Here is a 27,315-nt window from a genome sequence, read left to right as displayed (position 1 = left end):
TCCCCCGTCGGCGGCGCGGCGCGGGGCGGGCGGCGCTCCCCGCCAGCGCAGCGGCATGAAGGAGCCGTCGCTGCCCGGCACCTCGCTGCAGCGGGCCTGCCGCCTCCTCGTCGCCTTCTGCGCCCTCCACCTCTCGGCCACGCTGCTCTACTACCTGGCGGGCAGCGCGCTGGGGCCGCCGGGCAGCCCCGAGCCGCCGCCGCGCCGCCCGCCGCCCGCCAACCTCTCGGTGCTGCTCTCCCGCCCGCCGCCCGCCGCCCGGGCCCGGCCCCCGCCCGCCGAGCCGCCGCCGCCGCCGGGCCCCTGCCCCGAGCCCTCCCCGCTGCTCGGTGAGTGCCGTCCGGCGGTTCGGGGGGCGGGCAGGGCGCGGTGTGACAGCGGCGGGCGCTCCCGGTGCGGAGCGGGATTGTGGGAGAATCCCGGGGGAGCCGGTGCGCCGGGCGGAGCGGAGCGGATGCTGCCGCGGGCGCGGCGGCGGCGAGCGCAGCCCCTCGCTCTCGGGAAGCGCTCCCACCCCGCCCGGCTAGGTTTCTTTCTGGTTGTCGTCGAGGTTGGGTAATTTCCTCTGGGAACTCTACCCAAAATGCTGCTCTTGCGCAACGCCACGGGAAGGCTCAGGAGAGCTTTCTGCGCTGTGCAGGCTTTTGGAAGCGTTTCTGTGTCCGCGGACCTGCTGAATGAGCGGCACGGCTTCATAATGGGCTGTGAGGAGGGTCATGAGCACAGTTGTTATACATCCCGGCGGCGCTTTCCCCTGGACGTATTTGGTCCTGTGGTGCAGTACCGTGATACGTGGCAGCCTGGCGTGTGCTTTATCTGCGCTGGAACTGTGCTCCTCATAGGCCTTTTCCGTGACCGCTTGGGTGCTGAAACGCTGGCAGGATCTTGACGGGTTTGCAGCCTGCTGGTGGTCTCATTTTTACTACGGGATGACCTGGACCTGTTTTGTTCTACTGGCTTTGTTACAAGCAGAGTTGGGGACAAGGGAATTTCAGATATTTTCATCCCTTTAAAAGGCTCTCCTACCCAACTTGTTGCTTGTGGCTGCTGCTCCTTGAGCAGACTCCCCTGACCTGCTGGCATCCCAGTTGACAGTAGCCTGGCCACACCTCGGGCCCTTGAGCCTGGGGGTAATCTCCCTCATCCACCAAGTGTGCCATTTTATCATGGGTTCCTCTGTTACTAGAGATCACAATGGGGGAAGAGACTTCCGAGAAGCTACCTGTGGTTTTCAGTTTACAAAACCGACAGAAAAATTCATAGTTTCTCTTGGTGCTTACTGGTCAGCTGTTTATGGATCCGTACATCTGAATTACAAATGACTGGTCTGTTATTTTAGGAAGGTGGTTTTGAGGTCACTAAAAGAAACTGTCCTGTGTTTTGTGTGTTGTTTTTGATTTGTATCTTTCACTTTTTTCCCCTACATCACTTACGTTGGAAGTGGCTGTGCAAGCCTGTCCTCAGATGTGGGAACCCTTTATGAATCTGGCTTTGCTTTGAATGGTCTCCACTTAGTCTGATCCTGTCAGGAGTGAGTCATGTGCTTTGGAAATGCCTGGAGTTTAGAGAAATGTTCTTAGTGACCCCAGGATTCAAGGTGTTGTTGGAGTTAGTTGCTGAAGGATCATTTAAGATGTTCTAAATCATCTTTGAAATGTCTTCAGCACAGTTTACTGAATCAGCTAAGGGCAATATGAGGCTACTGGCAGCGATTACAGATGGTCAAGAGAGCTACAGGGCCACAGAAGAAGTAGCTCTTTACAATACAGTAGGCAAATGTTTACTAGCTGTGTTACCTTCAGTACTTGGGTGGTGCAGTCACATGCAGCCTGGCACCGTCACAGCATCAAGATTTATAGCCAGCATGTAGGTGAGAAACTGTTTGTTCTTTTTTTTTTTTTTTTTCCTCTGTTCTTTTCAGATTTCAGTTGCAAACAGCATTTGTTAAACAACTGTATAATGCCTCACATGTTGGTCAGCGCTGAGTCTGCCCTGATCAGCATCTCTTGTCTCTAAGGCCACCATGAGGAATAGAGGGAGTGCACTTTGTGGGCATTTCTGACACGTAATTTCCCCACCCAGAACTCAGAAATACTCTCCTTTTTGAGCTAAAAACTCACTTATCAATATGAACATAAAAAGCAGAAACCATCCTGTGATTCCTGTATTCCCAAAGCCGTGCAGAAGTGCTCTGGTGGGAACAGGTAGCTCCAAAAACTCCACGTCCCAACAAGCCGACATTTATTGTAGAATACATAATTCTGGGGTTTTTAATTTCCTGCCTGCCCTTCCCCCATCGCTGCTGGGAAGCATGTGATGACTCACACAGGATATGTGTGACTGAATGCTCAGGCTTTTTGAATGGTAAAATAGCCAGGTACGCATTTCGGAGGCCCACGGTTCTCTCCCTAGCAGCCTTTAGAGAGTGGTTTACAATCCCTGCTGTCTGGCTCTGCAACAAATGCATTAGCTGAATGAGGTTTAATCTCTTACAAGAAGCTGCCAAATTTTAAATGTGCTTTTATGGTTCGCTTGCTATTATTTATAATTTAGAAGAATAAATCAGGACTGGGGTAATACTATAATTCAGCTTCGAGCTGAAAGTCCTTAAATGCTATGAAATTCTCTCATACAAGGTCATATAAGCGTTTTGGATTTATGCTTCAGTTTAGAGCTGCATGCCAGTGAGTGTCTTAAATGGGGTATCAGGAAGCAGAACCTGCTTGCTGCAGTAAAATTTCAAGAATTCCGAGAAAGTTTGGTTTCTCTGAGAAGCCCCAAAGCAAGTAAATCCAGGTATTTCCTGCAGGTGTCCATTCCCCAAATTGTTACATTCTTTAGGAGAAGTATTGTGGTATTGGTTGTTTTTTTTTGTTTTGGTTGGGGTTTTTTTAAATAAAAAAATTGCTCTCTAGAAGTAGTATGTGTGTTGGCCTAAGCACTTTCAAAACAGTCAAATGTGTTTCTTCTACCATTTCCATGTGGTTTCTGTATTTTGGTGTTGGGGTAGTTACATGCCTGATGGTTTAAGGAGAGTGTGCACAAGGGGTCAAATTCTTCAGCTGAAAGATCCCGTTCCAAGAGCTCATTTTAAAGCAGCCAGAAGTCTGCTTTGCAGAATTTCATAGACAGGCTTATCTGTATTTCAGGGATGTCATTTTCAAGGGCAGTTATTTTAAAGTGCAGCTGTCTCCTTAGCCAATTCTAACCCCTGTTTAGACACCAGGTGTGGCTGGGATGGCTAACATAAAAGATGTGTTCTTGCCCTTTTTGCCATGAGCATTTTCTGGGAATTTTCTGCTAAATATTGCAGTCATGTCTCTGTTTTAGTAGCTTTTCATGCTCAGATATAAAATTAGAAAAGAGATAACCCTGTACACTAGTAATAAACAGGTATTGACAGAACAACAAAAAAAAATAGGTTAATGTATGAACCAGTGAATTATCCAAAGGACAAACCAGTAGAGATGTACTGATTTTCACTAAGGTTTAAAAATGGCTGTTTCCTGGGATACTGTAGAATGGATTGGATTGGAATGGACCTTAAAGATCATGTAATCCCTACTCCCTGGTGTGGGCACACCTTTACCTAGACCAGGATGTTCAGAGCCCCATCCAACCTGGCCTTGAACAAACACAGGAATGGGGCATCCAAAATTTCCCTGGGCAACCTGTTTCAGCACCTCACCACTCTCACAGTAAAGAATTTTTCCTAATATCTAATCTGAACCTTCTGCACTTAAAAGCCATTGCTCCTTGTCACTATCTTGTCAAAAGTCCCTCTTTAGCTTTGTTTTCTCCCTAGGGCTTTGTCCTCTTCAAGCTGAATAGTCCCAGTTCTCTCAGTCTGTCTTCAATAGGAAAGGTGCTCCATCCCTCTGATCATTTTGGTGGCTTCTTCTGGATTCATTCCAGCAGTTCCATGTCCTTCCTGTGCCGGACCCCAGAGCTGGGTGCAGGGTTCCAGCTGGGGTCTCACAGAGCAGAGCAGAGGGGCAGAATCCCCTCCCTCCCCTGCTGCCCACGCTGCTCTGGATGCAGCCCAGGACACGTTTGGTTTCTGGGCTGGCAGTGCCCATGGCTGGGTCATGTGCAGCCTCTTGTCAGCCGGCACCTGCAAGTCCTGCTTGGGGATCTTGGGCATACAAGGAAAAGAGCTGTGAGAGCTCTGGATATAAAAGATGTGAGAGTTCTGGATATAAACTAGTGCTTCCTACTTCCATGTTAGTAAGGCATGTTTAAAAAAAAAAAAAGGATTGAAAGAAAAAAACTTCTTTGAATAGTTGTCACTCAGGGAGGAGAGGACCTATTACACAGGCTGTTTCATCAGTGCACTGCTTCTGATGCCTGTGTAGTCAGTACAAGCAGGTGCTCTAAATTGTTGATGCTGAAGATAAGTGTGAGGGTTTTATGATGCTTTGAGATAGCCTGTAAAATCAGCAGTGATGCTTGGTGTCTATATTACAGAAATGTTTAGAGGTTATGTGCTGCCTGAGATTTAATTAATAAATTATGTATCTGTGGACATTGTGTAAGGAGGGGTAGGAGATGTTTTACCACTGGCAGAATCCTAGCAGGATTCTGGGGGGCAAGAGAGTGAAAACCTAAGAGATGCTAAACCCACTGTTTTTAGGAGGACTCCTAGTGCTGAGAGTGCTGGAGGAATTTGGTAGGTTTGGCATGCCTGTGGTATCGTCATCCTGTCACATTGCACACCTGCAGTCATAGGCTCTCATCTTGCTGTGGGGAGTTACTACCTCAGGGATTGGAGGCCTCTGAATCTGTGGGGTCACTTGCAATACCAGGCAGTAGAGAAAACATTTGCTTTACATGTCGTATCTCCCTTTCCTCTCTCATCTGGACCTCCCTTTTCTTTAACCTTTTTTATATAGCCTGTCTCTGATCCCTCTTGCCTGCCTGGGTGCTGGAGGCATTGCTTTGCTCACAGGCACACGATGGGGTTATGCTGTCCCCCTCCACTGCCTTCTTTTGAAAAAGTAAAACAGACTCAGAGAAGAGCATGGAGAAGGCAGGGGGAGATAACACATAAATCAGTTTGCTCAAATTTAAGCTTTCTTGGCTTCAAAAGAGGGTTTGAGAAACTGTTAAACTTCTCCATAGAATATGCTTAAGATGTTTGGCAGAGAGCAGATGTGTGATCTTGGCAACACCACTGACAACTCCACAGCTATCTATCTGTGTGGCTGGGAGCACGTCATACCTCTGAAGCACAGGCTTTCTTGGCTGGCAGGGAGCAACTTCTGTGAGGAGCATATCACTAGCATCCTCTCATCTGGTCAAAGTGGAGGTCAAGGAGTGTTAATTAGGCTCACAAAGTAACTTGGAAAGGTACTGTGCTGTGCTGGAGAGCAGCTGTTCCAGGGACAAAGCACAGTAGACGGAGGAGAAAAGGAAAGTTTTCTGTCTCATGCATGTAGTGTTTTATAACATGCTTGTTTCTCTGCCAGCATTGATCTGAAGCAATAGCTAGCTTCTTTGGAAATTGAGCCAAGTTTGTATTTGGAAAGAGACAGATAACTTGCAGTTCCAAAACTGCACTTGGACGCAGAATTCAGTTGAGCTGTTTCACTTTCTCCTCTGGTGTGGCGCATCTTAGTCTGACTTTGTTTGGCACATAGGGAATGCTGGCCCTGTCTTGAGGGCCATCCCCACCCCGGAAGGCAGGGTGCTGCCACAGTCCTCAGCAGGGAGGTGCTGTAGCAAGCAGGGGGTGCTGGGCTCCACTGCTCACCTCCTTTCCTCGCCCATGGACATGCCCTTCAGCCAGTGTCCTGCAGCCACGGCTCCGCTCCCTCCTGCACACCCTTCTCTGCAGGGCAGAAGAGGGGTTTGGCTTTGGGGACAAAACCAGCCAGCCCACTTCAATACTGCAGTGGTGGGGCCAAAGATTTGGGGTGTTGGGGCACATGGGTGGAGCAGTGTCAATGTTTAGCTTGCTTTTTCTCTGGGTAGGAGAAGGTTTTGCTGCTCAGCCTGTCCCCACTGGATCTGTGTTTTCTCTTCTGCAGCCCTTGCCTGCAAGGACAGGTGCCTGGTGAGCCAGGTGTGGATTGGATTTGCGCTGCAGGTGCTAATTTGACTGAGCATGGCCATGGCCAGGGGCATGGCAAACAGCCTTTCCAGCAGGCTTCCAGCTGCTGCTGAGCTGCAGGGAGCTCGGGGCTGTCCCCATGCCTCTGCAGATGTTTGCCTGCTTTTGCCACCTCCCCCAGCTGCAGTGTCACTGGACTTGCTTTGCAGGCAAAGAGACAAGTTACCTGCAAACCTGCCTTGCTGAACCTGGCAGTGGCCCTGTAAAGGCCTTATGGGATGGGTTTCCACAAACCTGTGTGCTCCAGGGCAGCACATGGAGCAGCTGCATGCATTCATTGCATTCAGGCATGCAATGCCCTCTGCTGTCCTCGCCTCCTGTGCTCCCAAAGCCAGCAGCACCCTGCGCTTTTGGGGTGCAGGAGCCCTGGCAGAGTTCCAGCCAGACAGACACACCCCCACCCCACCTGGCACCCGGCTCCCCCAGCCCCGGGGCAGTGCTGGATCCAGGTGAACGTGGCACAGGCAGGATGGGATGGGGCACGGGAGAGGGGCTGGGGCATTGCCTTGTGATTTGGGGCTGCTGCTGGCAGGGACGTGCCTGAGCTGCCAGTCTCCTGGGAGGGCTCCTGTCCACACACCCCTCCTGCTGCATAGTGGGAGGTTTCTGGCTGGTGGCTGCTCAGCCTTTTTCTGATCCATGTTTGTTTGTTTGTTAGTAGTTTGCTGTTAGAGGGCCTGGAATTTAATTTTGCGGTGGGTGGGAAGAGCTAATAACATGCAGATTGCCTGGTTCAAAGCTGCCTCAGTGAGTGTGCACTGGATTTGAGCCACCAAGGAGGACTTTGATTCTCTCCCAGAAGTACCCTCCATCAACAAGATGGTCTCCCCTTTTTTTTTTTAATTAATTTCTTCTAAAGATGCCGTATGCTAGTGTCAGTGCTGGGGTTGGGTTGAGAATTTTTTTTTTTCTGGCTGTTGTTGCTGAGGTAATCAGGCAGACCCAATGTTACCAGCACATGTGATGCATCCTCATGCTTTTCAGCCTGTTTCCCTTTGGGGTCTGCAGTTGCAGAGGCCAGACCATGTGTGAACCTGCCCAGGACTGAAGATGAGCATAAGTAGCATGCTTCCCTTGCCTTGGCATAGCTAACATCTCTGGGGGTATGCAACTTCACAAGTGTAGATCAGCCAAATGAAATGTATCCCAGCCCTAGGGAGGGCATTTTTAAATTATTTTTTAATTTTATTTTTCTGTGACAAGGATATTTCTAGAAAGACCAAAAGAGTTTTTTCTTTAAGCTGCTCCAGGGCAGCAAAAGGCTGCAGGCAGCAAGAGGCAGCGGCTTCCAGCCAGTTGCCATTTTGACCACTGTGTTGCATGCCAGGACATGGCTGCTTGGGAGACCCAGATGGACCAGGGACATGGAGGCTGCCCCGTCCCCCACCACGGGCCTGAGCCACGATTTGAGGCTGTCTGGTGCTATGAAGTTTAGCTGGCACAGCTCTGAAGTTTAGCCGGTGGGAAGTTATTTTAACGGCCTTAAGAGGAAATTACTGCTTTGCTGAACTGGGATGCAGCTGCCTGCCTGTCCTGGAGCTGCCATTTGGGGCTGGGGTCCAGCCCTGCTTCACAGCCTGGGGTGGGGGAACTTGCTCACACATTGTCAGGGGTGGAGCTGATATTGTTTTCCCCAGCCAAGGCGGGCTTGGTGTGGCTGACAGGCCCTTCCTTCCCTTTTCTGTTGGGCCCCTGCAAAGAGAGGGTTGTTTGTTTTTTTTTCCTCTCTTGCGAGCTCTGCTTCTCTTTTCCAGCTTTTCTTTGGTGTGAGGATTGTCCGAGTGTGGCAGTGCGGGAGTGCACACGGCTCAGAGGATGGAGAGCAGCGCCCAGCTCTCAGCCAGGGCCATGGAAAGGTTCTTTTTGGCTCTGTTTGGGGAGAGCCTTTTCCCAGCCGCTGCTACCTGTTTTTGCTTTCATTTTCACTGAGTTAGATGCCTGAGATTGGATGCTTGAAGCATGCAGGTGGATTTTGGTTGTTTTCCCAGTGAAGCTCTCAGGAGGGTGACTCAGACGGCTGGTTCACTCTTCAAGCCTGTCCCACAGACTAGTTTCCCTCCTTCCTGTTTCCTTCTCCTGGGGCCGCACTACCCTCCTGAAGAACAGACTCCCCCAGTCTGTCCTGCCTGAACCCCCCAGGGCTGCCCTTTTGAGACACATTGCTGCCTGAGTTTTCCCAGCACTTCTAGTATTGGGAAAATGTTCCTTGGAGCCTCCCTAGATCACTCCCTTTGGTCTAGAGAGGCTAAAGCAGTCTCTGGATTTGTTAGAGCAGGAGGCTGAGTGGATTCTGGGCTGTTTGTGTGAGAGTCCTGTCATATGGGCAGCCTCAGATGGCAGGAGGTTTAGGTCTTGTGGCAGGCATGGCCATTGGGAAGTGAGGGTGGGAAAATCACTGGCACTGTGTGACAGGCTCCTGGGGCTCCAGCACTGCGCTGCCTCTGGCTTTTTGTAAGCCTCACATTTTGCTTTGTGTGAGAAACTGCTTCCTGTTTATGAGCAGCACGATGGTCCCTGGCTTTTCCTGTGCACCTTCCCTGTGAGCATAAATGCTTCTGAGGGTCAGAGGTGAGGGGCAGGAGTGGGCTGGCTTTCCCTGGTGTATCTTTCTCTTACCCTGCCACTGCCAGCTAAAGCCTCCTTTTACAAACTGTGAAATGTTTTGATGTGATGCTGTGCTTTTGTGTTCTTTTGCAAGCTTCCTGCAGTTGCTTATTTATGTTTTCGAGGTTTTCTTTTGCTAAAAATACTCAGTGGAGGCTCGTGAAGCCACTCTGCTGGAGCTTTGTGATGCTGAAGCCAACAGGCATCTGCCTGCAGATGCCAGGCTACATGGGTGACCAGAGTTGCAAGTCGACACAGCCCTGTCATGCCTGTGTTAGAAGGGAGTCCATATACAGTGATTTCTGTCAGGCAGTCAGCTTGAACAGAATCAGAAAAGATTCAGATGGAGTGAATCGAGCTGGAAAGTTTACCTAGTAAACACAGATAGGGACACAGTTTTAACAGACGGGACAGCACTTGCAGCAGACTTTGCACGTTTTCTTGGCATTGCAGATTACATCCTGAGTCAGCATCCTTGGGAAACAACAGCCCTAGGGCTGCTTGCTATCCAGGTAGTCAAATTTCAGCTAAAATGGCTTAAAATTAGTAGCTGGAACTGTGACTGTTAACCAGTTGGAAAACCTGCATGTTTGTGGATTTGGCTTTAGCCTTGTCCTGCTTGGGAAGCGAACTGAAAGTGTTAATTTGCAGTGGTGGTATGTTGCTGCTGCTTTGTGTCAGCCACATGGCTTTAGGAAGTCGACTTTGTTTTAGTCATTCTGTATTTCAAAACGGCCTATTCAGCTTTTTTTCTGGTTTTGTGTTTGGTGAATGTATTAACTGAGTGATTTGTGTCCAGCCTCTCTCAGAAGCAGCTGCCTTGCCACACATGGATGGCAGTGGTGCCTGGGGACTTCTCACTGACCTGTGTGTTGGCTGCATCCCTTAGGGCAGTGTTTGTGAAAAGATGTGCTGCCCTTAAAACTGATTAAGCAGGAGGGTGGTGCAGTAGAGATCATTTCTCACCAATGCCTTTCAAGACTATGAAACTGTTAAATCTCTGCCTTCTGCAGCTGTTTTTAACAATGAATATGTTTTCTGCTCCCATCTTTTCCTTGCCAATGTTCCAGTCTCCACAAGGCAAGCAAGAGTGGCTGCTGGCAGGATGAGTGGTCTGTGTTTCGCCTTGGGGGGCTGCTGGATGCCAGCCAGCAAAATGCTGTTTGCAGTTCCAAGCTTGTGGCTGTCCTTGCCCAGCTGGAGCTCACAAGTCACCAGTGGGAGATTTCCTCTCTAAGTTCACCTAAATGGCAGACTTTCATTTCCTCCTGCCTTACTCTGGGTGGGTTTGAGACATTAAAAGAACCTTTGTTTATTAAACCAGAAAGCATTCTCCAGTCTGATGGGGCTCACAAGTTGCTTCTTGGGAGCAGCAACTGGGAGAAGAGTCCAGTAACTGGGAGCACAGAGCCCAGCTTGTCCCAGCAGGAACAGCAGCCACACCCAGTGCTTGGCAATGGACTAGGCTGGCAGGGCCCCACGAGGGATGTGTTGCTTCTGCCCCACTGCTTCCTGCAGCATCCCACCGGCTCCTGCTGCTGGCAACCAGGTGCCAGCAGGACAGGAAAATAAAGCTCCTGGACACAGATGCTCAACCTAATCCCATTTGCTGGCCGTGACAGGTTAGGTGAACCATGCCCAGTGCAATGCCCTCTGCTGTTTTGGATCACAGCAGTGTAGCATCACCCTAACTCTTGAGTGCCAGTCTCCTAATGGAGGTATCACTGATGGGCACAGGAACAGCTGGGGAAGTGAGTGTGCAAGTGGGTTGGGGCCAGAGGCTGTTTTGGGAAAATGGTCTCCACCATGGTGTGGAAGCAGTACCCAAATTCAGAGGGAACAATGTACTGTCTCCCCCTCCTGCTGCCTCTGAGTTCACTGATAGGATGCCTGTCCCACAGGCACGAGGGTGGCTGTGCCTGCCCCTGATCCTGTCACCACTGAGCCCCAGTCCCAGCCATTCCATTGCGTGTTCCTTCCTGCCCCAGTTCCTCTAATTTTTGTGTCTTCCTCCTGCTGCAGAGCACCTTCTGAGCTCTCCCTGCAGGCCACATTTAGGCTTCAGAACAGAGAGGCTTTGGCCCTGGCCCTGCAGCTGCAGGGCAGGCATCCCCAGGGCCCAGCTGGTACCTTGGGGCAGAGGGTGCAGAACCAGGCACACGTGTCAGCGGCGCAGCTGGGAATTGCTGGAGTGCTGGGGGCATGGGCAGGCTGATCCTGGTGCCCCTGGAGTCTGAGAAATCACTTCCTTCTCCTTGTGTGAGAGGGAAACATGCCCATCTAACCAGTGCAAAATGCAGAGACCAGGAGATCCCTTTGCACCCTGCCAAACTACAGTTGTGTCTTCTAAATAACCAGGGAATGAGCCACGTGTCTGGAGCATTATCTCTGGTTTTTTGGTAGTCACACACTGTGGAATGCACAGAGTTGATTTTGACAGCTGTTCCCTTTTTGGGCTCCATAACTCACCTGCACCCCTTCTCAGGGGGCTCCCCAAGGGCAGTGTACCCCCTCCTTGGGGACCTGGGGGTCTCTGCAACAAATGTGAGGCAGTAGCATGTGTGAGGTAGAACCCTCAAGCACACCCAAATGGAGGAGAAGGGAAGGATACCGAGCCAAATCCCTAAGGGGTGGTCCCCAGACTGGTGTTTATGGTTGATGCTTTGTGCCTTGTGCAGGGGGTCCTCAGCAACCCTCCCGCTGCAGAGGCTTTAGCAGGAGATGGGTGTGTGTGCTAAGTGCAGTTTGTTGACTGGCTGGTGCTGGAAGCAGGACGTGGCAGCAGGAGAGGCCCTTCCTTGGTCTTTTGTGGTGAGTTGGTGCTGGAGCAGCTGGAAGCAAATAGAAATGCCAGCCTGGCTGTTCTGAGAGGGCTCTCTCTGGTGCCACCTGGACTTCTCACTTTTAACCTGGCTCTGACACAGATTGTTTCAGTGGTTTCAAAACCTGCCACTTTTGAAACCATCTGCAGGAATTGCCAACCTGAATGCAGATCTGGTTGTAGTACAGAACTTTGAGTAAATAAGGGACATGCCTTAAAGAAGACTGAAAATATCTCTAAGAAAAAAAAAACAGGAAGGGGATTTTATTCACTTTGCGTGTGACTAGCCATAGGTGATTTTGTTGGTAGGAGAGCAGAACTATTTTTGAAGTACTAGACTCTTGGGCTGCCTGAGGCTGATGAGAAGCCTGGAGGACAATACTTTAGGCTGGTTTTATGGTGCATGAACCCTTGGAGCTCTTGGTTGGCCACACAGACTGTAGGATTTGCAGGTCTCAGTGTCAGTGACTCCATTGGGTTCTCATACCAAGAGGCCACAGAGTTTGTGGGTTTGCTCTGACTTGGTGGTGTGAGGTTGCTTTGGGTATGGAGAGTCCAAGCTTCAAGACCTCCAAGTACTGATGGGGTTGTGCTGGGATCAAAAGCTCCGTTTCTTAAAAACCAAACCTGAGCAAAACCCTTATGCATGCTCAGAGAAATAGACTGTGTTAATTTGCTTTGTGTTATGACTCTCCTCCAGTTGGTGCACTACGTGTGGAGTTTTCCCAGCCTGTAAACCTGGAAGAAGTGGCAAGAATGAACCCAATGGTCAAAGCAGGAGGTCGTTTTGCTCCGAAGGACTGCATAGCACTTCAGAAAGTGGCAATAATCATACCGTTCAGGAACCGAGAGGAGCACCTGAAGTACTGGCTCTATTACCTCCACCCAATTCTCCAAAGGCAGCAACTAGATTATGGAATATATGTTATCAACCAGGTAAGATGCTAGAGACAAGCTTTTATACAGCTGTCACAGCAGTGCCTGTGTGCCCCTTAAAACAGAGGAATGGTTGCTTTACTTTGAAAAGCAGTAGGCAGGCAGGAATAAGGTTGCTTATAAAAAGAAAAAGAAGAAAAATTTGGCTTCATTGCTTTTGATGCAAAACCTGAGATCCCCACTTCTGCTCAGGGACAATTCACTCTTAAGAACTTCTGCTTAAAGAAACCACTTGGTGAAGAGGAAAGAATTCCTAATAGCACAACCCAGCTAATTATCTCTTTCCGAACGTCTTTTTTTCCCCAACTGCTGCAGGAATTGCATGCAGAGATTTTTAAGGTGGCAAGTTGGTATTAATGCCTAGTTTGATAGTAGATGTACCATAAGAGTGTGGGACTTCACTTTATCAAGCACCTTCTGTTCATGTTAGCACACAAAGTCAGGATGGAGAAAACAAAGTTTTGGCAGGTAAGTGGTTGTTTGTGGGGGAATAGAAAAGAAACAAGCAATTATGGGGAAGTTCTTGGAGTTTTTTGTTTTGGGGCTTTTTTTTCTTGTTATCTGGTGGCCTTCAATATGCCTTTTAAAAAACAAAAGGCATAAAAATGCACATTTCACTCAAGACAAGCTGTCTTAATTTATAGAATAATGGTGTTTAAATAAGTATATATTGTTCACTCTTGGAAAGGCTTAAAATGTGCAGATATATGTGCAGGCATTTGTACAGGCTGCAGGGTGAAATGGCAGATGCAGTTCTGAGAGCCCCAGCAGAGACCACCTTCTGGCAATTCCACTGCATTTTTTCTCTTGGATATGTATTTTTATCCTGTTTTCTCAGCTCAATAAGAACTGAGATGAAATAACATGCTGCTTTAAGTGCTAACTCCTTAAACTTCTGCTCAGATCAGCTGGTGTGTTTGGGCATATCAAACACCATGAATATTTAAAATGGTCACCCAAGCGATGAATTTCATCACAGGCTTGAAAGTAGGGGGAGACTTATCCCGAGAGAGAAAACTGATACTCCATTGCTACAATTTCTCTTACTTTGCTCATTTCCAGGGTGCTAGAGATCATGACAAAAGAGACTTCTGGGGAATTTGCAGTAGTTCCCCAGCACAGCAGCCAAGATGGTTCAGTGTCTGCATCTGACTGCCTGGCAGCCACACTGTTGAGGACACAAGCATTTCTGCAGCATGCAGAGTGGCGTGCAGTGCCCTAAAATCGAGCCCTGTATGGAAACCCTTCCTGTGTAATGCAGTGCAGCAGTGCGGAGCCAGCTGCCGCCTCCATCCTTCGGGCTGCGTTTCCCTCCCGCGCAGCGTTTGCTGCGAGCTGCTGCTGCCCGGGCTGGCTGAGCCACGGACCCTGCTGCCCAGGGGTGCAGGTGGCAGCAGGACAGTGCCTCCCTGCTCTGGGATGGTGCCTCCCTGCTCTGGGCACGGCTCGGCAGCGACAGCGTGGTGTGGCTTCCAGCAGCGGTCCTGTCTGGGGCTGCTGCTTTCCCAGGCAGGTGTAGTCACCCGCCAGCTGTGAGAGCTGCCTGCACGTGGTCTGGGGCATCAACCAGCTCCATTGTGAAGAGCTGGCAGTGCAGCTCAGGGTGGTGTTTCCCATCGGTGGTGTTCCAGGGTGAGGAAAGCAGTGCTGGTGCCCCTAAAGGCAGGCAGTGTCTGAAGCCCGGTTGGAGTGCCTGCTGCTGCTGTGATGGTGCATGCTGGCTTGCATTGCCCTGTGTTGCTGGCTACTTCTCTTCTGTGGTGCTGTTCTCCAGCACTAGGGCTGTGTGTTTTACAGTTAACTCTCACAGAAGTTTATGAAGCAAATGCTTTTTCTCAGGTGCATCCCTTGGGCATAGTTTGAGTGAGAGTGAAATGCAGTACACAGGGTATTTATGCCCTGGCCACATCCAGTAGTTAGCAAGTAAGTAAGTAAGGTTAGGAAGTAAGACTGCTTGATTTGTAAAATAATCATTCTCCTTCTGCATGCCTCTTATAAGCTGTGTCTAGAAGAAGTGGAGTGGTCAGTGTTAGTAAACTGGATGAATCTCACAAGGGTGAGTGGGAACACTGAATAGAGAGAGATGCGGAAAATGTATTAATTCTTCCAGAAGTACAGTAGGAAAATAGTCTTATTTCTCTGCTGTCTTGACAATTGCTTTTCTCTTTTTCTTCTCTGTCCTTCCCTTTGCATCTGCCCTCCTATTTTTTTTATTTTATTTTTCCTTCTAGTGGGGAAATATTACCTTTACTTGTTAATCCTGTCTATATCAAAGCAATCACTGAAGCAAGGAGAATTACTGTGTGATCTGGTTCTTACACGCTGCCTACATGCTCTTCTGTGCTCCGCATCTCATAGAAAGAAAGAGGAGTGCTGAGCCCTGCTACTGCTGCACTGGTAATGTCAAACTTCTTCCTTTCAGCGCAATGTGTTTCTGTCACGAGTCCATTGTGTCTCCACCATGCTGTTCTTGCGTGCCTGAATGCCTCTGAGCAGGACTTGGCTGAAGTCAGGGGGATGATGTTTGTGAAATGTCCAGTGTGTAACAGGAGCCAGTGGAAAATAATGTATTATGTTTCACCTTGCACACTCCACCCCTAGAAAAGCCCCAGCCCAGTGCCTGGAATAGCCACTGGAGGATTTTTCAGGTAAATTTGAGATGAGGACGCATGGCTAGGCACACTTGCCCAGTGCACATCAATGCCACACCAGTGACATCGAATGATGACAGTGACAGTGAATTTGCAGCGTGTCCCTTGGCCCTGCTCACTCCCACCATTATCCATGTGTTCTCCTGCACCTGTGGCCATTCCCACGCAGATGCTGTGGTCTAGAAATTAATCTTCTCACTGCATTTCAGCCCATGCAGGTGCCCACACACCCAGACTGAAGTTTGGGAAAGGGAAGACAGCCAATTCCCTGAAAAATGGGCAGTTGTTCAACCATTTTCCACTGGCCCCTGGTGCTATTTGCAGTGTCTTGGTAGCAGTTTTCCAGAGAGTTGTGAGCCTGTGAGTGTGGAGGGTTGGAGCATCACTCTTATTCCTGTTACTTTGCAGGAGCTATGAGGTGTGGGGGCAAAAGAGGGAATTGTGCTCAGCTCCTACTTACCCTTCCAGTGGCAGGGGAGGCAAGTTTCCACTGTGGCTGCTCTCTCCCACTGTCTGGTGTAATTGTGCTGAGGTCTCAAAACACCTTGTGACAGAGGAACACCAAAGTATCTCCTGATATTCTCTATGATACTGGTATTCTGATTTTGATACTGAAATACTGATATTCTAGTATTTCTCTATGGCTCTGGAAATTTGTTTCTACCTTGTCAAGTCCAGTGGAAGGAGGACTTTTCCATGGACATTGCATATGTGGTTCAGGCTATCTCAGTGTATCCTGACTTAGCTAGCAAGCTCCCACTGGAGGTGATGGCTCTCTCCTCTTTGGCCAGAGACATGCATTACCTCCCTGAGATCTGGTAAGTGTAGGGTTCAGGTAAAAGAGATGCAGCCTTGTTTCATTTGTGCTGTATGCAGGAGAAATCACAGAGCTGCCTCCTATATAGACGTGGGAGGCAGAACAAAGTCAGACATGTGTCTTCTTGCTGGTTTGCAACCCCTTTAGTTTGAGAAATGATTCAAAAAGCCTCAATTTTTTTCTCTCTAGGACTAATAAAAAAGGAACCCTCCTTTGGCAGGTCTGGCTGAACAAACCAAATTCAGCTGAGGTAAGGGATAGGAAGTAAAAAAAACCTGGATATTGTTCTGCTCAGGCTGATCATTCACCTCCAGGGGCAAGCAGGAGTCAGACCTTGCAGGACTGAGCCAGCAATTTGTTCTGGGAGTGACAGAGAGAGTTAATTCAGGAGCCAGAAGCAGGTGCTGGGTGCCAGCACTGAACTCAGACATAGGTTAAGTTTCAGGATAAAGAACATTGGGAAAAAATTATCAGGAAAAAGAAGATATCAAAAATGTGTTTGGACTACATATTTTCTGTCTGAAAGCCTAGGAAAACATAGAAGCTATGTCTAGAGCTTGACTGCATTGTCAAACTAGCAGTCCTCTGTGCACTGCCTCGCTCTTCAGGTTAGTGCTTCTCTGTCCAAGCAAGTCCAAACTAATCCATTTCTTTGTGGCAAATAACAGCATTCATGGGATGACAAGCTACCAGGCAGAGGTGAGGGATGGAGGTTTTTTCAGCTGTGCTTTTCCCACTTTCTCAAGGGCCATTGTGGGCAGTGCGCTCTGTGCTGACCTGGAAGGAAGTTTTCACAGCTCTGGTTTGTTGTTTGGTTGTTTTTCCAAAATGTCGGGGATCAGTCAAAGGTTGCAGCACGCATGTGAGTTTTGAGAGATTTGAATCTGAGATACTGCAAGCATGCCAGTGCTTCCACATTGCCTTAGGTAAAGAAACAGAGCTTCTGAAAAAAACATATTAAAAACAAAAAACCAAAAAAAACCCGGGAAAAAAAAAAAAAAAAAAAAAAAAAGCAAGACCTCTTGTCAGTTGTTTTTTTGTTCCAATACAATTGTGTTAAAGCCCCACATAACTTCTGGGGCAGAAAACCAACCTCCTGCCCTCAAAGCAGTCACTGTTGGTAACAGCCTTGCAAAGTTTGCTGCATGAGCTACATGCTTACTATAAGTTACAAAAAATGGCTTGGAGAGGGTTCTTTGTTTTCTTGTATAGGCTGTGATTCCCTTCTTCCAAGTCTTTTGGTTGCCAAAGTGTGAAGCTGTGTGGCCATTTAGGAGGAGAGTGGGAATGCCTGCATTAAGTGTTTGCCCCGTGTCCTGTCCCTCTCCATGCATGGGGCTCCAGTGCGAGCTCTGCCAGGGTCCCGTGGGTGAGGTGGCAGGAAGGGTCCTGCATGCTCTTGGTGCAGAACCCTCTGTGCTTTGAGATTTTTTGGGGAGAGGTTTAAAAACACAGCTCCACCTAGCACTGTTAATAATCCCCATGTGTCACCCAGAAGAGTTAGAGGCTACCCGAAGGCACAGGTTAATTACAGCTGAGGCACTGCTGGTAACAAAATCGGTGTAAAGTGCTCTTTGCCTTGAATTTCATTAGGAAAAGAGCAGCCAAAGGGTATGAAACGAGGCCACTCTCCTAGACTGGCTCCAGCAGTTGCTTTGAGGAGTGAGCACATTGCACTTCACCCCAGCACCAGGATGAGTCCCCCTCCGAACCCTGGAGCCAAGTTTGGGTTTGGTACCATAGGACCTGAGGAGTGCTGGGCAGCCCCTTTTACTGGGGGAGGAAAACGCTCCAATCTCATGACCTCAGCTGCTTCCTCTCCCCAGCCTCTTTGTTCCACTTGCCTTCATTTTTTGTACTCGAGTTTTCACTCCTACTGCTTTATGCATGATGGTGATCGTCCACCCACCACCTCAGTATTGTGTGAACCCTTTTGTTTTGGGTGAGGATGCTGAGAATTTGCTCAGATCCTCTTCCATGAAAGCTTACTCCACCCTGTGAAGTAATTTATGCCCAAGGCGGGAGAGGAACGCTTTAGAAAACGTCGGTTTGACACTTGCATTTTAAAACCTACATTTGGAATATACTTGGGGCTGTTTCAAGAACCTGCATTAGCTCTTCAGCAGCAGATCTATTAACCAGTCTGGCTTAAACAGTTACCAAAATGATTGCTTATTAACCAGGTAAAGCTGTTACAGAGAATCTGGTGCTTTAATCTGCTGCTTCCTGGGCACAGTATTTTGTCTGTCTTTGATTTGCATCCCATGTTGGGTGTAGGCAGTGCAGGGCGTTGGGACAGCTTGCACAGTGGGGGAGTCCTTTGTCTTGACACTGCTCAGAGAGTGTGAAGGTAGAATGGATTTGGCAATCTTGGTTTCCAGGCTGGCAAAAACCTTCAGTCTCTTTGAACGATGCCCTATGAGTTTCTTTCTACCTGCTCTGTTCCCTTGTACAGGGTTTCGGTTTGGAGCTGCTGCTGCAGAGTGGGGTCTTTGACTGGAAATCTTTACTCTCAAACTACCAGTATTTTGGGGTTTGGATATGATATTTTAGCTTTTCAAAAGTGCTCAGCAATTTGCGAGCCTGTACTTGTGCTTAAATCCACACGTGCTTTTGAATTGTTCTTGCCTGAAAAAGGCCGAACAGATTCTCCTCAGGTGCTTCATTGCTTGGGGAGGAAGGTGTAGATTTTCCTGCCCTGCTCTCTGCCAGTCCCTTCATTAGCTGTGGTTGCCGTGGGATAAATATGCCCTGATGTAGTGTCAGCTCTTTTCAAGTCCTTCCCATCATGGTGAGAGCCTTCCTGATGTCATTTTCCCATCGAGACCCCCAGGACAGATGAACAGGGGTGGAAGAGCACCAGAAGGGGATGTGCCACCGCAGCAGTGGCAGCATCCATCTCTGGAGCTGTAGTCCTTTCAGGAAGCAGCTCGTGCTGGCCTGCCATGCAGTAACCAAGGCTGTGTGTCACAGCCACGTGCCAAAGGAAGTTTGGGAGCAGGGCCCAGGGAACATCCTGCTCCTCGGCTCTCATGGCTGCTCAGGGCTTGGCAGAGGGTCAGAGGTGAGCAGCAGAGCATCAGACCTTGGCTCCTGGTGCCGTCCTGTGCTTTGCAAATCAGGTCTGGCGTGTGATCACACGTTGCTCAGCAGTGTCTGCGCTACAGTCTCACAGCCATGTTGTGGCAGAGCTTAGGAGGAGGGTGCTGAAATTCTGGCCACAGTACGGTTTTGGTCCGTGGTCTTTGTCATGGCTGTAAGCTAAAGCACTGACAGTGTTTCTCTCTGTAGCAAGAGTCCCTTCTTCTAAAAGCTCAGCTCTTTTTGCTTTTCTCTGCCACTCCAGGAAGCCCCATCTGTTTGCCCTGTATAAGAAAATTCAATTCTTAAATGCCTGTGCATGGAGTGGGACATAGAGACTGCTTAGTATGATATCAAAGCTGCCCTCTTGGGGGCTCTCAGCAAGAGATGGGAGCTGAGCTGTGTCCAGTCTTTCCTCAGCTGTTTTTCCTGTCCCCACGGCTTGCGGCTGTCCCAGGTGTCATTGTCCTGCAGGCAGCATTTGGGGTCATGGAGGTCTGCTGCAAACATGCCATGGGTGCTGCAGGGGCAGTGCTTGGGCTCCAGCTCAGTCCATCACAGGCATGCCAGCCCTCTGCAGCAACACCGGCATCTGGCAACAGGTAAGAAACTGCTGATGGCCAACTGTCAAATTTAAGTCACTTAATTGTTTTTATTTGTTTTTAAATTAGGATGGAGAAGAAGAATTTAACCGTGCTAAACTGCTGAATATTGGATTTGCAGAGGCCTTGAAGGAGTATGACTATGATTGCTTTGTGTTTAGTGATGTAGACCTCATTCCGATGGATGACAGGAACACCTACAAATGTTACAGCCAGCCACGACACCTCTCTGTATCCATGGATAAATTTGGATTTCGGTGAGACGCCTTTTGGAGTGCTATATTTTCTCCGATACCGCTGCCAGCCTAGCAGTGCAGGCGCAGTGTTACACATCCCGCCCACCACTGAAAGCATGGGAAAGCATCTCTCCCAAAAGCCTGTCTTAACGTGCACAGCCCTGCAGGGAGCGGGTGGCTGCAGGGGAGGAAGGTGGAGAAGTGCAGCCGAGCAGTTTATTAAAATTCACAGCTTCTGGAAGGTGAAACGTAGGGTGAGGAAGAGCTAAGCACCCTTCATTTTGCAGATGCCCACATATCCCTTCTTGTGTTTCAGTCTGGAAGCTGGAAGACAGCTAGTGTTTCCACCCAGTCTGAAAAGTGAGACACTCTCACACAGTAAGAAGTTTGTGCAGCTTTAAAAAGACTGCATCAGACACTATTTTAAGAGCAAGACAAAATTTTTTTGGCTGTTTGGTTTTATGCCACTGAGAGACTTGCCCTAGTACATGAGAGCAGCACAGAGTGAAATTTCTTGCAGCATACCTTTGGGTTCAGCAAGCTGTTCTGAACAAAAGCATGTCTTGCTTTTCCTTTCAGTTTTTTTGTTGTTGTTTTTGTTTGTTTGTTTGTTTGTTTGTTTGTTTGTTTTTTTCCCCCTGTCCCAAATTCCCAAGGAAGAGTTTAAAAATTCATCTATAAAGTGAAGGCTGTGTCCCTGTGGTGGCCAGTAGTGCTAAAGCTATAGGGTCCTCACATGTCTCCACTCCAGAAGCAAGCCCTACTTGGAGCAGGACTGAAACTGGCACTGCTGCAGCTGCAGTTTTTTCTTGCACCGAGGTGAAATTTAAAACAGAAATGCATGGCCCTGGGGATTCCTCTGCTTGTTAAACCAGAGACAAGTCTGTACTAGATCCTGGTGATCCCTGTGTGGGCCCTTTCCTTATACTCTGGGTCTAAATTTCATCTTTCCTCAGTCTCCTGGTGAATTGTCCTGTTACAAGTGGGAGCTGGTTTGCTTTCTGTATGCAAGGTCACACTGCCAGCTCAGTTGTGGGCTGCCAGTTCCCTTTTGGGACACTGAGGAGTGTGGAGGTGGGTGGTAGAGCTGCAGGAGAAGGCTGTGTGGCACATCCAATGTCTGTCTGAGCTCTTGCTACTCCTGTGGCATTCATGTCACCTTTGGTGAGGTGATACATATTTCAGCCTGTCCTTTGAGGACAGTGTACTGCTTAGTAAAAGGCTGCAGCTACTTCCAGTTGCAAAATACTTCTCAGATATATTTAGGACTGAGCCCACCAGTTTCCTGTCTCTCAGCTGAGTCCAGGGTACCACACATGGCTGCTTCCTGTGGGTGGGTGCTGGCTGTGTGAGGGCTGGGTGAAGGGCAGCAGCAAGCCCTTTCCAGGCAGGCAGGCAGGCTGCCCCTTGGCTAGCACCTCTTCTCCTTTAATGTGCTCTTTTCTCTGCTCCCAGGTTGCCTTACAATCAGTATTTTGGAGGCGTGTCTGCCCTGAGCAAAGAGCAGTTCACAAAGATCAATGGGTTCCCAAACAATTACTGGGGCTGGGGTGGTGAAGATGATGACATTTACAACAGGTAAATAATTTTTCCTCCTTGGTACCCTAGGGTGCATCCAGGGTGGGGATGAACATAGACCTGCTGCTCTCACCTGGGTATGGGGGGACATGGGGTGTCTCCAGACAGGAGGTGGTCTGTGGGCAGCCTACTTGCTCAGCAAGAGGATGTTCCTGCTGGGTGCTGGTACCCCATTTCTCAGCTCCCAAGGTGTTGTGGGGAGAGGGTCTAGTTGGAAAAGTCACACCCCAGCCCCCTCCCCCTGCCACTGTTCATTCTCCCTGTAGCCTCATCAGCATCCACACCAGTGCACTGGCTGGAGCACTGTGCTTCTGGGTCTCCCAGCACTGGCTCAAAGAAGGGGATTCAGGACATGAAGGTGAACGTGGATGAGACCTTGACACTTTGGCCAGTGCAGCCCAAGATTTGTTTGGGTCTGCAGCCTTGTAGCAGATGCCTTTGTTCCCAGGAGAGTTCTATTTGTCAGGCTGTAAGCAGCTCTTTATAAAGCTGTGAGCTTGACTGGAAGGAAGCTGAGCAAGGCTCAGAATGCAGGAGATGAGAGGAGGAGGGTGTTCTCACAGGGCAAGCTGGGAAGACCAGGGCAAAGGAGAACATGGGTTTATGCTACCTTACAACTTCACATATCCACAGCATTCACTGAGAGAAATCATCATGAGGGGCATGTATTTGGAAGCCTTCTTCGTATTTCTCAGTGACAAAACCACTCTGTGATCTTTTCTCTGGGGTTTCTGAGCTCTTCTGGGCTTCAGGAAGGATGTTCCAAAAAAAAATAAAAATTGTACCTTCCTGAGGTTTTGTTAAAAAACTAAGTGAGGAACAGCTTTCCAGTAGGGCATTCAGAGCAAAGTGGCAGTCCTTTATTTTTGGGGCACTTGGATTTTGAGGAACAGAAGATGCAATACAGAAGTGAAAAGGGAGAGGCAAAGAAGAAATCAAGTACTTTTTCATTACTGATATCCATGAAAAAACTCTGCAGGTGCTTTGTAGAGAGCATGCATGCTGTCCCTCACTTGGTAGGTCTGTGAGTCTGACCATGTGTCTCCTTTATGCTGCATCACTACCATTCACTTCAGTTTCCCCCAGCACTGCAGCTTTCATGTCACAAAAAAATAAGTGCTCCTCTGGCTCCTATCCAGATGACTAAAAACTAGATGACTCCCACTCAAATTCGAGTCTACAGCCTGGAGCAGGTTTAATGTGGGTGTTGGGTGTTTGGAGGAGATGGAGGTGTAAGTGAGGGTGTGGTGAATTATCTTGGTGTTGGCAGGGGAGGTCTCTACTCCACACATAGATAAGGTGTCTGTGTGGAAAAGGACTGGCTTTCCTTCCTTGTGTTGGCAAGCTTGGAGGTGCCTTAGTAACATCCCCCCTCAAAAAAAACAAGTAGGTGAAACCAGTGGTTATTTGTGGAAGGTGCGGCAGAGCACCCCACATCCGTTGGGTGTTTAATGTACTTGCTTTCTGCAGGCTGGTGTTTAAAGGCATGGGGATATCCCGTCCGGATGCGGTCATTGGGAAGTGCAGAATGATCCGGCATTCCCGGGACAGGAAGAATGAACCCAACCCTGAGAGGTGTGTCTCACCCCATCCCACAGCAGGTTTAGGGGTGCCTCCTGCCCTTGCTGCTCCATCTGCTTGGCTTTCTCTTTGCTGGGTCCGCAGAGGTGTGGAAAGGCTGCAGCCATGACTGAGCTCTCTGCTCCTGCTCCGTAAGCTGCCACTTTCCTCTTGCCAGTTTATTATCTGATTGTAGACCTTTTCCCCAACATTGCACCATGGCAAGAAGGCCTCTCCACTTTTATTTCTTAAAAGTAGAAAACTAGATTCCAAGCAATTGTTTCCAGCCTGGCATTGGGATATAAATCTCCGCTCTAATGCAGAGCTGGAAGAGGACCTCTGTGAATTAAAACCTTGGCTGCTTCTTCCTAGATAAAATTTGACCCCGTAGGGGGATGCATTGGCCCACTGTTCACACAAATCTTTATGGCACTGATACTCAGGTTTTTCTTGCTGCCTGACAGGCATGCAAAAATCAGATTGTTTAAACATTTTTTCCTTCTTTGTTGTTTCCACCTTCTCACCCCACTTTTTTTTCTTCCCCTCCTGCAGGTTTGACCGAATTGCTCACACACGGGAGACAATGAATTCTGATGGCTTAAATACACTATCCTACAAGGTGTTAAGAACTGACAAGTACCCTCTGTATACAAAGATCACAGTGGATATTGGCTCCCCCAATAGCTAACATCAGAGACACAACAGAGACTTGCCTATATTGCCCAGGATATCTGGTCTCACTGATGCATTATATGTGCTGGTTTTATAATAGTTGCAATGAACCAAAAAAAAAAAAAAAAGCAAAAAAAAAAGCCTCTTTTGGCATGCCAAAGTGTCTCCAAATTGTTTGGACAAGTGCTTTTTAAATTTTTTTTTTTAATTTCAAACTTGACTTTACACAACTTTCTAGCTCTCCGTCGTTTTGTAAGTCCAGAAGCTGTACATATGAGTTGTAAATAGTTACTTTGCCAGAAAATTTGAATCTGATCTATTTGCTGCAGTATTCCCCATATTGCGTTGATTGCTCAAATTTTTCTGATTATGGCTGTGATGTATCAACAGTTGCTGCCCTTGATATTTGGTATTTTGAATGAGGTGCATGCAGGCATTCTTTTAAATTCATTCCTGGTTTTACTTTATGAAGGACTGAAAAATGCTGCTAAAATTGTCCAAGTTTACGCTTTGCATTAGATTTTTTTTGATGGAGACAGCATAATACAACTTTATTCTCATAGTGACCAAAACAAACATCTCCTCTATGTGCAGAGCAGGTGTTGAACAATCAAGTCTGGATTCAATGAATGTCATTATTTCATTTAGTCTCAAAGGAGGCTTTGAGTGAGTTGAGACAGTTTGCCAGAATTTGTGGGTAAGCTCCTTGCATAGGGTGGGAGCTGCACATATGACTTCTCTAAAAACAGCTGGCTTCAGATAACCTTATTTCAGGATAGGATAGAGATTATTTGCTTCAGCACAACACCACCTGGGATTTTTTTGTGGGGTGGAGGAGTTCAGAGAGGAGTGGGTTTGTGGTGTTTGTTTGGGTTTTTTCCCCCCCCATTAAATAAAGATTAATTTAATTCCAGAATTAAATTATGGCCTTAAAATTTGCTAACACTTGTTAGCAGCGGTAGGGAGTTACCACGCTATTTAAGCATTGTCTGAAGCTTCCTGAAACCAAAATTTTCTCTTGCAAGGTTGTGCATAAAACTTGAAATATTTTAATACTTTTGTTGTTGTTGTAACATTTTAATAACTTTTAAAGGTAATTTGTGTATCATAAGCAGTATATTTAATACCAGATTAAAGTAGGGTGCAGCATAATAGGATATGATTCAAAGCCTCCTTTATCTTTAGACTAGTGGGCCTTTTATGTGCGTCATCATATATAAGCCATGTATTTTGTTTGTTCTGCCTATTTGTCTATTAAATCTCCTGCAGTGCTGAGATATTCACAGCAGGGCCGACATCCAAATGATTTTTCTTTGCCTAAAGACTGTTTGCAATGTGTGTCCTCTATCTGGAACCTCTCTTCTGATTGTCTCAGGCTTGAGGGACATGCACATTCTGCAGTACCATTTTCTGTCAGTGCACCAGGGCACCTCCTGTACAGACCCTGCTTTTCCTCCCCTTGACTGTGTATGAAAGCCTCAAGCGCTGACACCCAGGGAGCTGGTTTAAGTGATTTAAAGCTCTTATCCAGAACTGAGAACTGAATTCTTTCTGGTGAGTACTTTGCCACCAGCTCTGACCACAGCAATTTGCACTTCCTTGGCCTGTGCTGAAGTTTGTTAAAATCAGGGACACTTGTATTGGGGATCATCTTCAGCACTGCCTTTTTTTTTTTTTTTTTTTTTTTTTTTTCCTCCCCCCTTTTTCCTCTTATTTGGTTTAGCTTGGTTTTTTGTTACATTTTTTGAGACCTGAAGGTTTTGCTGAACCCTTGCACTGCAGGGGTGGGATCCTGCAGGGACCGGGGAACTGTGCATTTCTTTTTAGGCCAGCAGCGGCTGACAAGACACATAGAGACTTTAATTACGAGATGCCTTTTCAGTCTCACTTTGGAAATGTCTTCACCTCCTTTGGTTCAAAGCTCTTTCTGGCTAGACTTGCTGCTCCAGTCATGATGGGAGCTGAGGAAAGATAGAGCTTGCATGGAGCAGGAGCAAAGTGCAAGGAAGGAGGCTTGTGGTTAAGAGCTTATCCTTTGTGCTTATCATTGCATTAAAAAAAAAAAATACAATACAGTAGTCCTTATAACAGATCAGGCTCCAGATCTTAAAGATGCATGTAAAAGATGTGTGTTTCATAAAATGCAGGTCAAATGTCTCTGGTAAAACATTGGCAAGGGTGTAGTTTGTAATGGAGACACAGGAGAGGACTATTTTTAATATTTTTTTTCAAAGCTGCCTTAGAAGGAGGGCCTCACTCCCACAGCTAGGAGCAGATAACCAAAAATTATTAAGGCTGCACTTGAAAATGCCATGTCTTTGCAGAGAGCATCTCAGTTTTTTGCTGAGCCTTTTGTTATTAGTAAAGATTCAAGCCAAAGATTATTCGAGCCAAGTGGAAGAGTTGGACCTTCAGCTGTAGTGGTGTCTGCTACCAGGCAAGTGGGGGAGACTCTGGCAGCATTCCTTGCAGTGAGATTCTTTGGTGGTTAGAAAAAAAGTTATTGCAACAACTCATTGTTTGGCTGTATGGAGAAATTATTCAATGTCGTGGAGGTGGGATGAGCGCTTGTTTCTGGCTGTTGAGATCAAAGGTTTCTACAACATGTGCCTTGTGAGGGAAGAAATGGAAACTGGAAAATCAGGAAACCTGAAAACCCTTTTCAACAGAGAGATACGAGCAGTGCAAGAAGCTGCTGCATAGTTTCTCTTCCACTGCTAAAGCCACAAACCATTTAAAGAACTGAAGCCACCTTCTGTAGCTTGTGTTGCCCTTTGGTGCTGACCTGTGATTTCTAGATTTCATTGTCTCTGTGTAAACTGTATCAGTGAAACTCATTAAATGCTCTTGACTTGACCTGGCCATGAAATTTCTCTCCCTGGGATTTTCAGGTGCCACATCTCCAAATACTCATGTTGCACAGAAGCCAATTCCAACTGAGTCCTGTGGTGGGTGGTGTTTCTTCCTCTCCCCTACTGGTGAAAACACTCAAAGTGATACTGATTGTAACCAATGGTTGAAACCTGGAAAAAACAGCTTCAAAGGAAACGCTAATGCTTGGATTCTTTGGGATGACTGACTGCTTGTTAGCATGAGGAAGGGTTTTGATATGCTGCTTTTCCCCAGGACTCTACTTGTATACTGGACTGCTTTTACTGGGGTTTCCTGTAGATGGTTTTGCTTCGCATTCTTACCATTTATATATCGAGGGATGTATAATCCAATGTTTCTTCTTTACTATTGATCTCAAATAAAAATATTTTCAGTTATATTTGGCAGCATTTCTCTGGATTGCCTCTCTGTCCCAGTGGGTTTCTGGCTCATGGCTGTGCGTTAATCTCCTTGCATTGACTTTCTCCAGCTTTTCCTCCTTCTGGCTGCCCCCTGAATTAATTTCTTTGTGCTGCAAAGTTTTTGCCCTAAGACCTAAGAGTCTCCAGGTGATACCACAAAACTGTAGTGTGGTTCCTTTATCTGTGAGTAGGGGAACAGCATGCAATCCATCCTGAAATGAGGCAGGGGATGCACGCTCTCACTCAGGCTGTGACTGCTTGGGGGAACAGGCCACTGCTTGCTCCCTGAGTGCTTGTGGGTTTGGCTAGAGTGTGGAAATTGAGAAGTAATTCCTGGGAAACTGATGTAAAC

The 27,315-nt window shown here is 47.8% G+C and overlaps 1 protein-coding gene across 1 annotated transcript; it reads left to right on the top strand.

Moving 5' to 3' along the window:
- On the top strand, positions 1-26,941 carry B4GALT1 (beta-1,4-galactosyltransferase 1). The gene is made up of 6 exons (XM_056514030.1): positions 1-329; positions 12,238-12,473; positions 19,694-19,881; positions 21,316-21,438; positions 22,909-23,013; positions 23,551-26,941. The coding sequence occupies exons 1-6, from the start codon at positions 56-58 to the stop codon at positions 23,684-23,686; spliced, it is 1,062 nt and encodes a 353-aa protein (XP_056370005.1). The 5' UTR covers positions 1-55; the 3' UTR covers positions 23,687-26,941.
- The last annotated feature ends 374 nt before the right edge of the window (positions 26,942-27,315 follow it).

The sequence above is a fragment of the Oenanthe melanoleuca genome, chromosome Z (assembly GCF_029582105.1).
Source record: "Oenanthe melanoleuca isolate GR-GAL-2019-014 chromosome Z, OMel1.0, whole genome shotgun sequence".
NCBI lineage: Eukaryota > Metazoa > Chordata > Aves > Passeriformes > Muscicapidae > Oenanthe > Oenanthe melanoleuca.
The sequence above is the reverse complement of the archived record's forward strand: the minus strand, read 5'-3'. Positions and strand labels throughout refer to the sequence as shown.

What these genes read in the sequence shown, in the direction of transcription:
- B4GALT1 (XM_056514030.1), top strand. Translation starts at nt 56, where the DNA reads ATGAAGGAGCCGTCGCTGCCCGGCACCTCGCTGCAGCGGGCCTGCCGC. An exon ending in CGAGCCCTCCCCGCTGCTCG is followed by an intron (nt 330 to 12,237) that starts GTGAGTGCCGTC and finishes ACTCTCCTCCAG; the next exon opens with TTGGTGCACTACGTGTGGAG. An exon ending in ATGGATAAATTTGGATTTCG is followed by an intron (nt 19,882 to 21,315) that starts GTGAGACGCCTT and finishes CTCTGCTCCCAG; the next exon opens with GTTGCCTTACAATCAGTATT.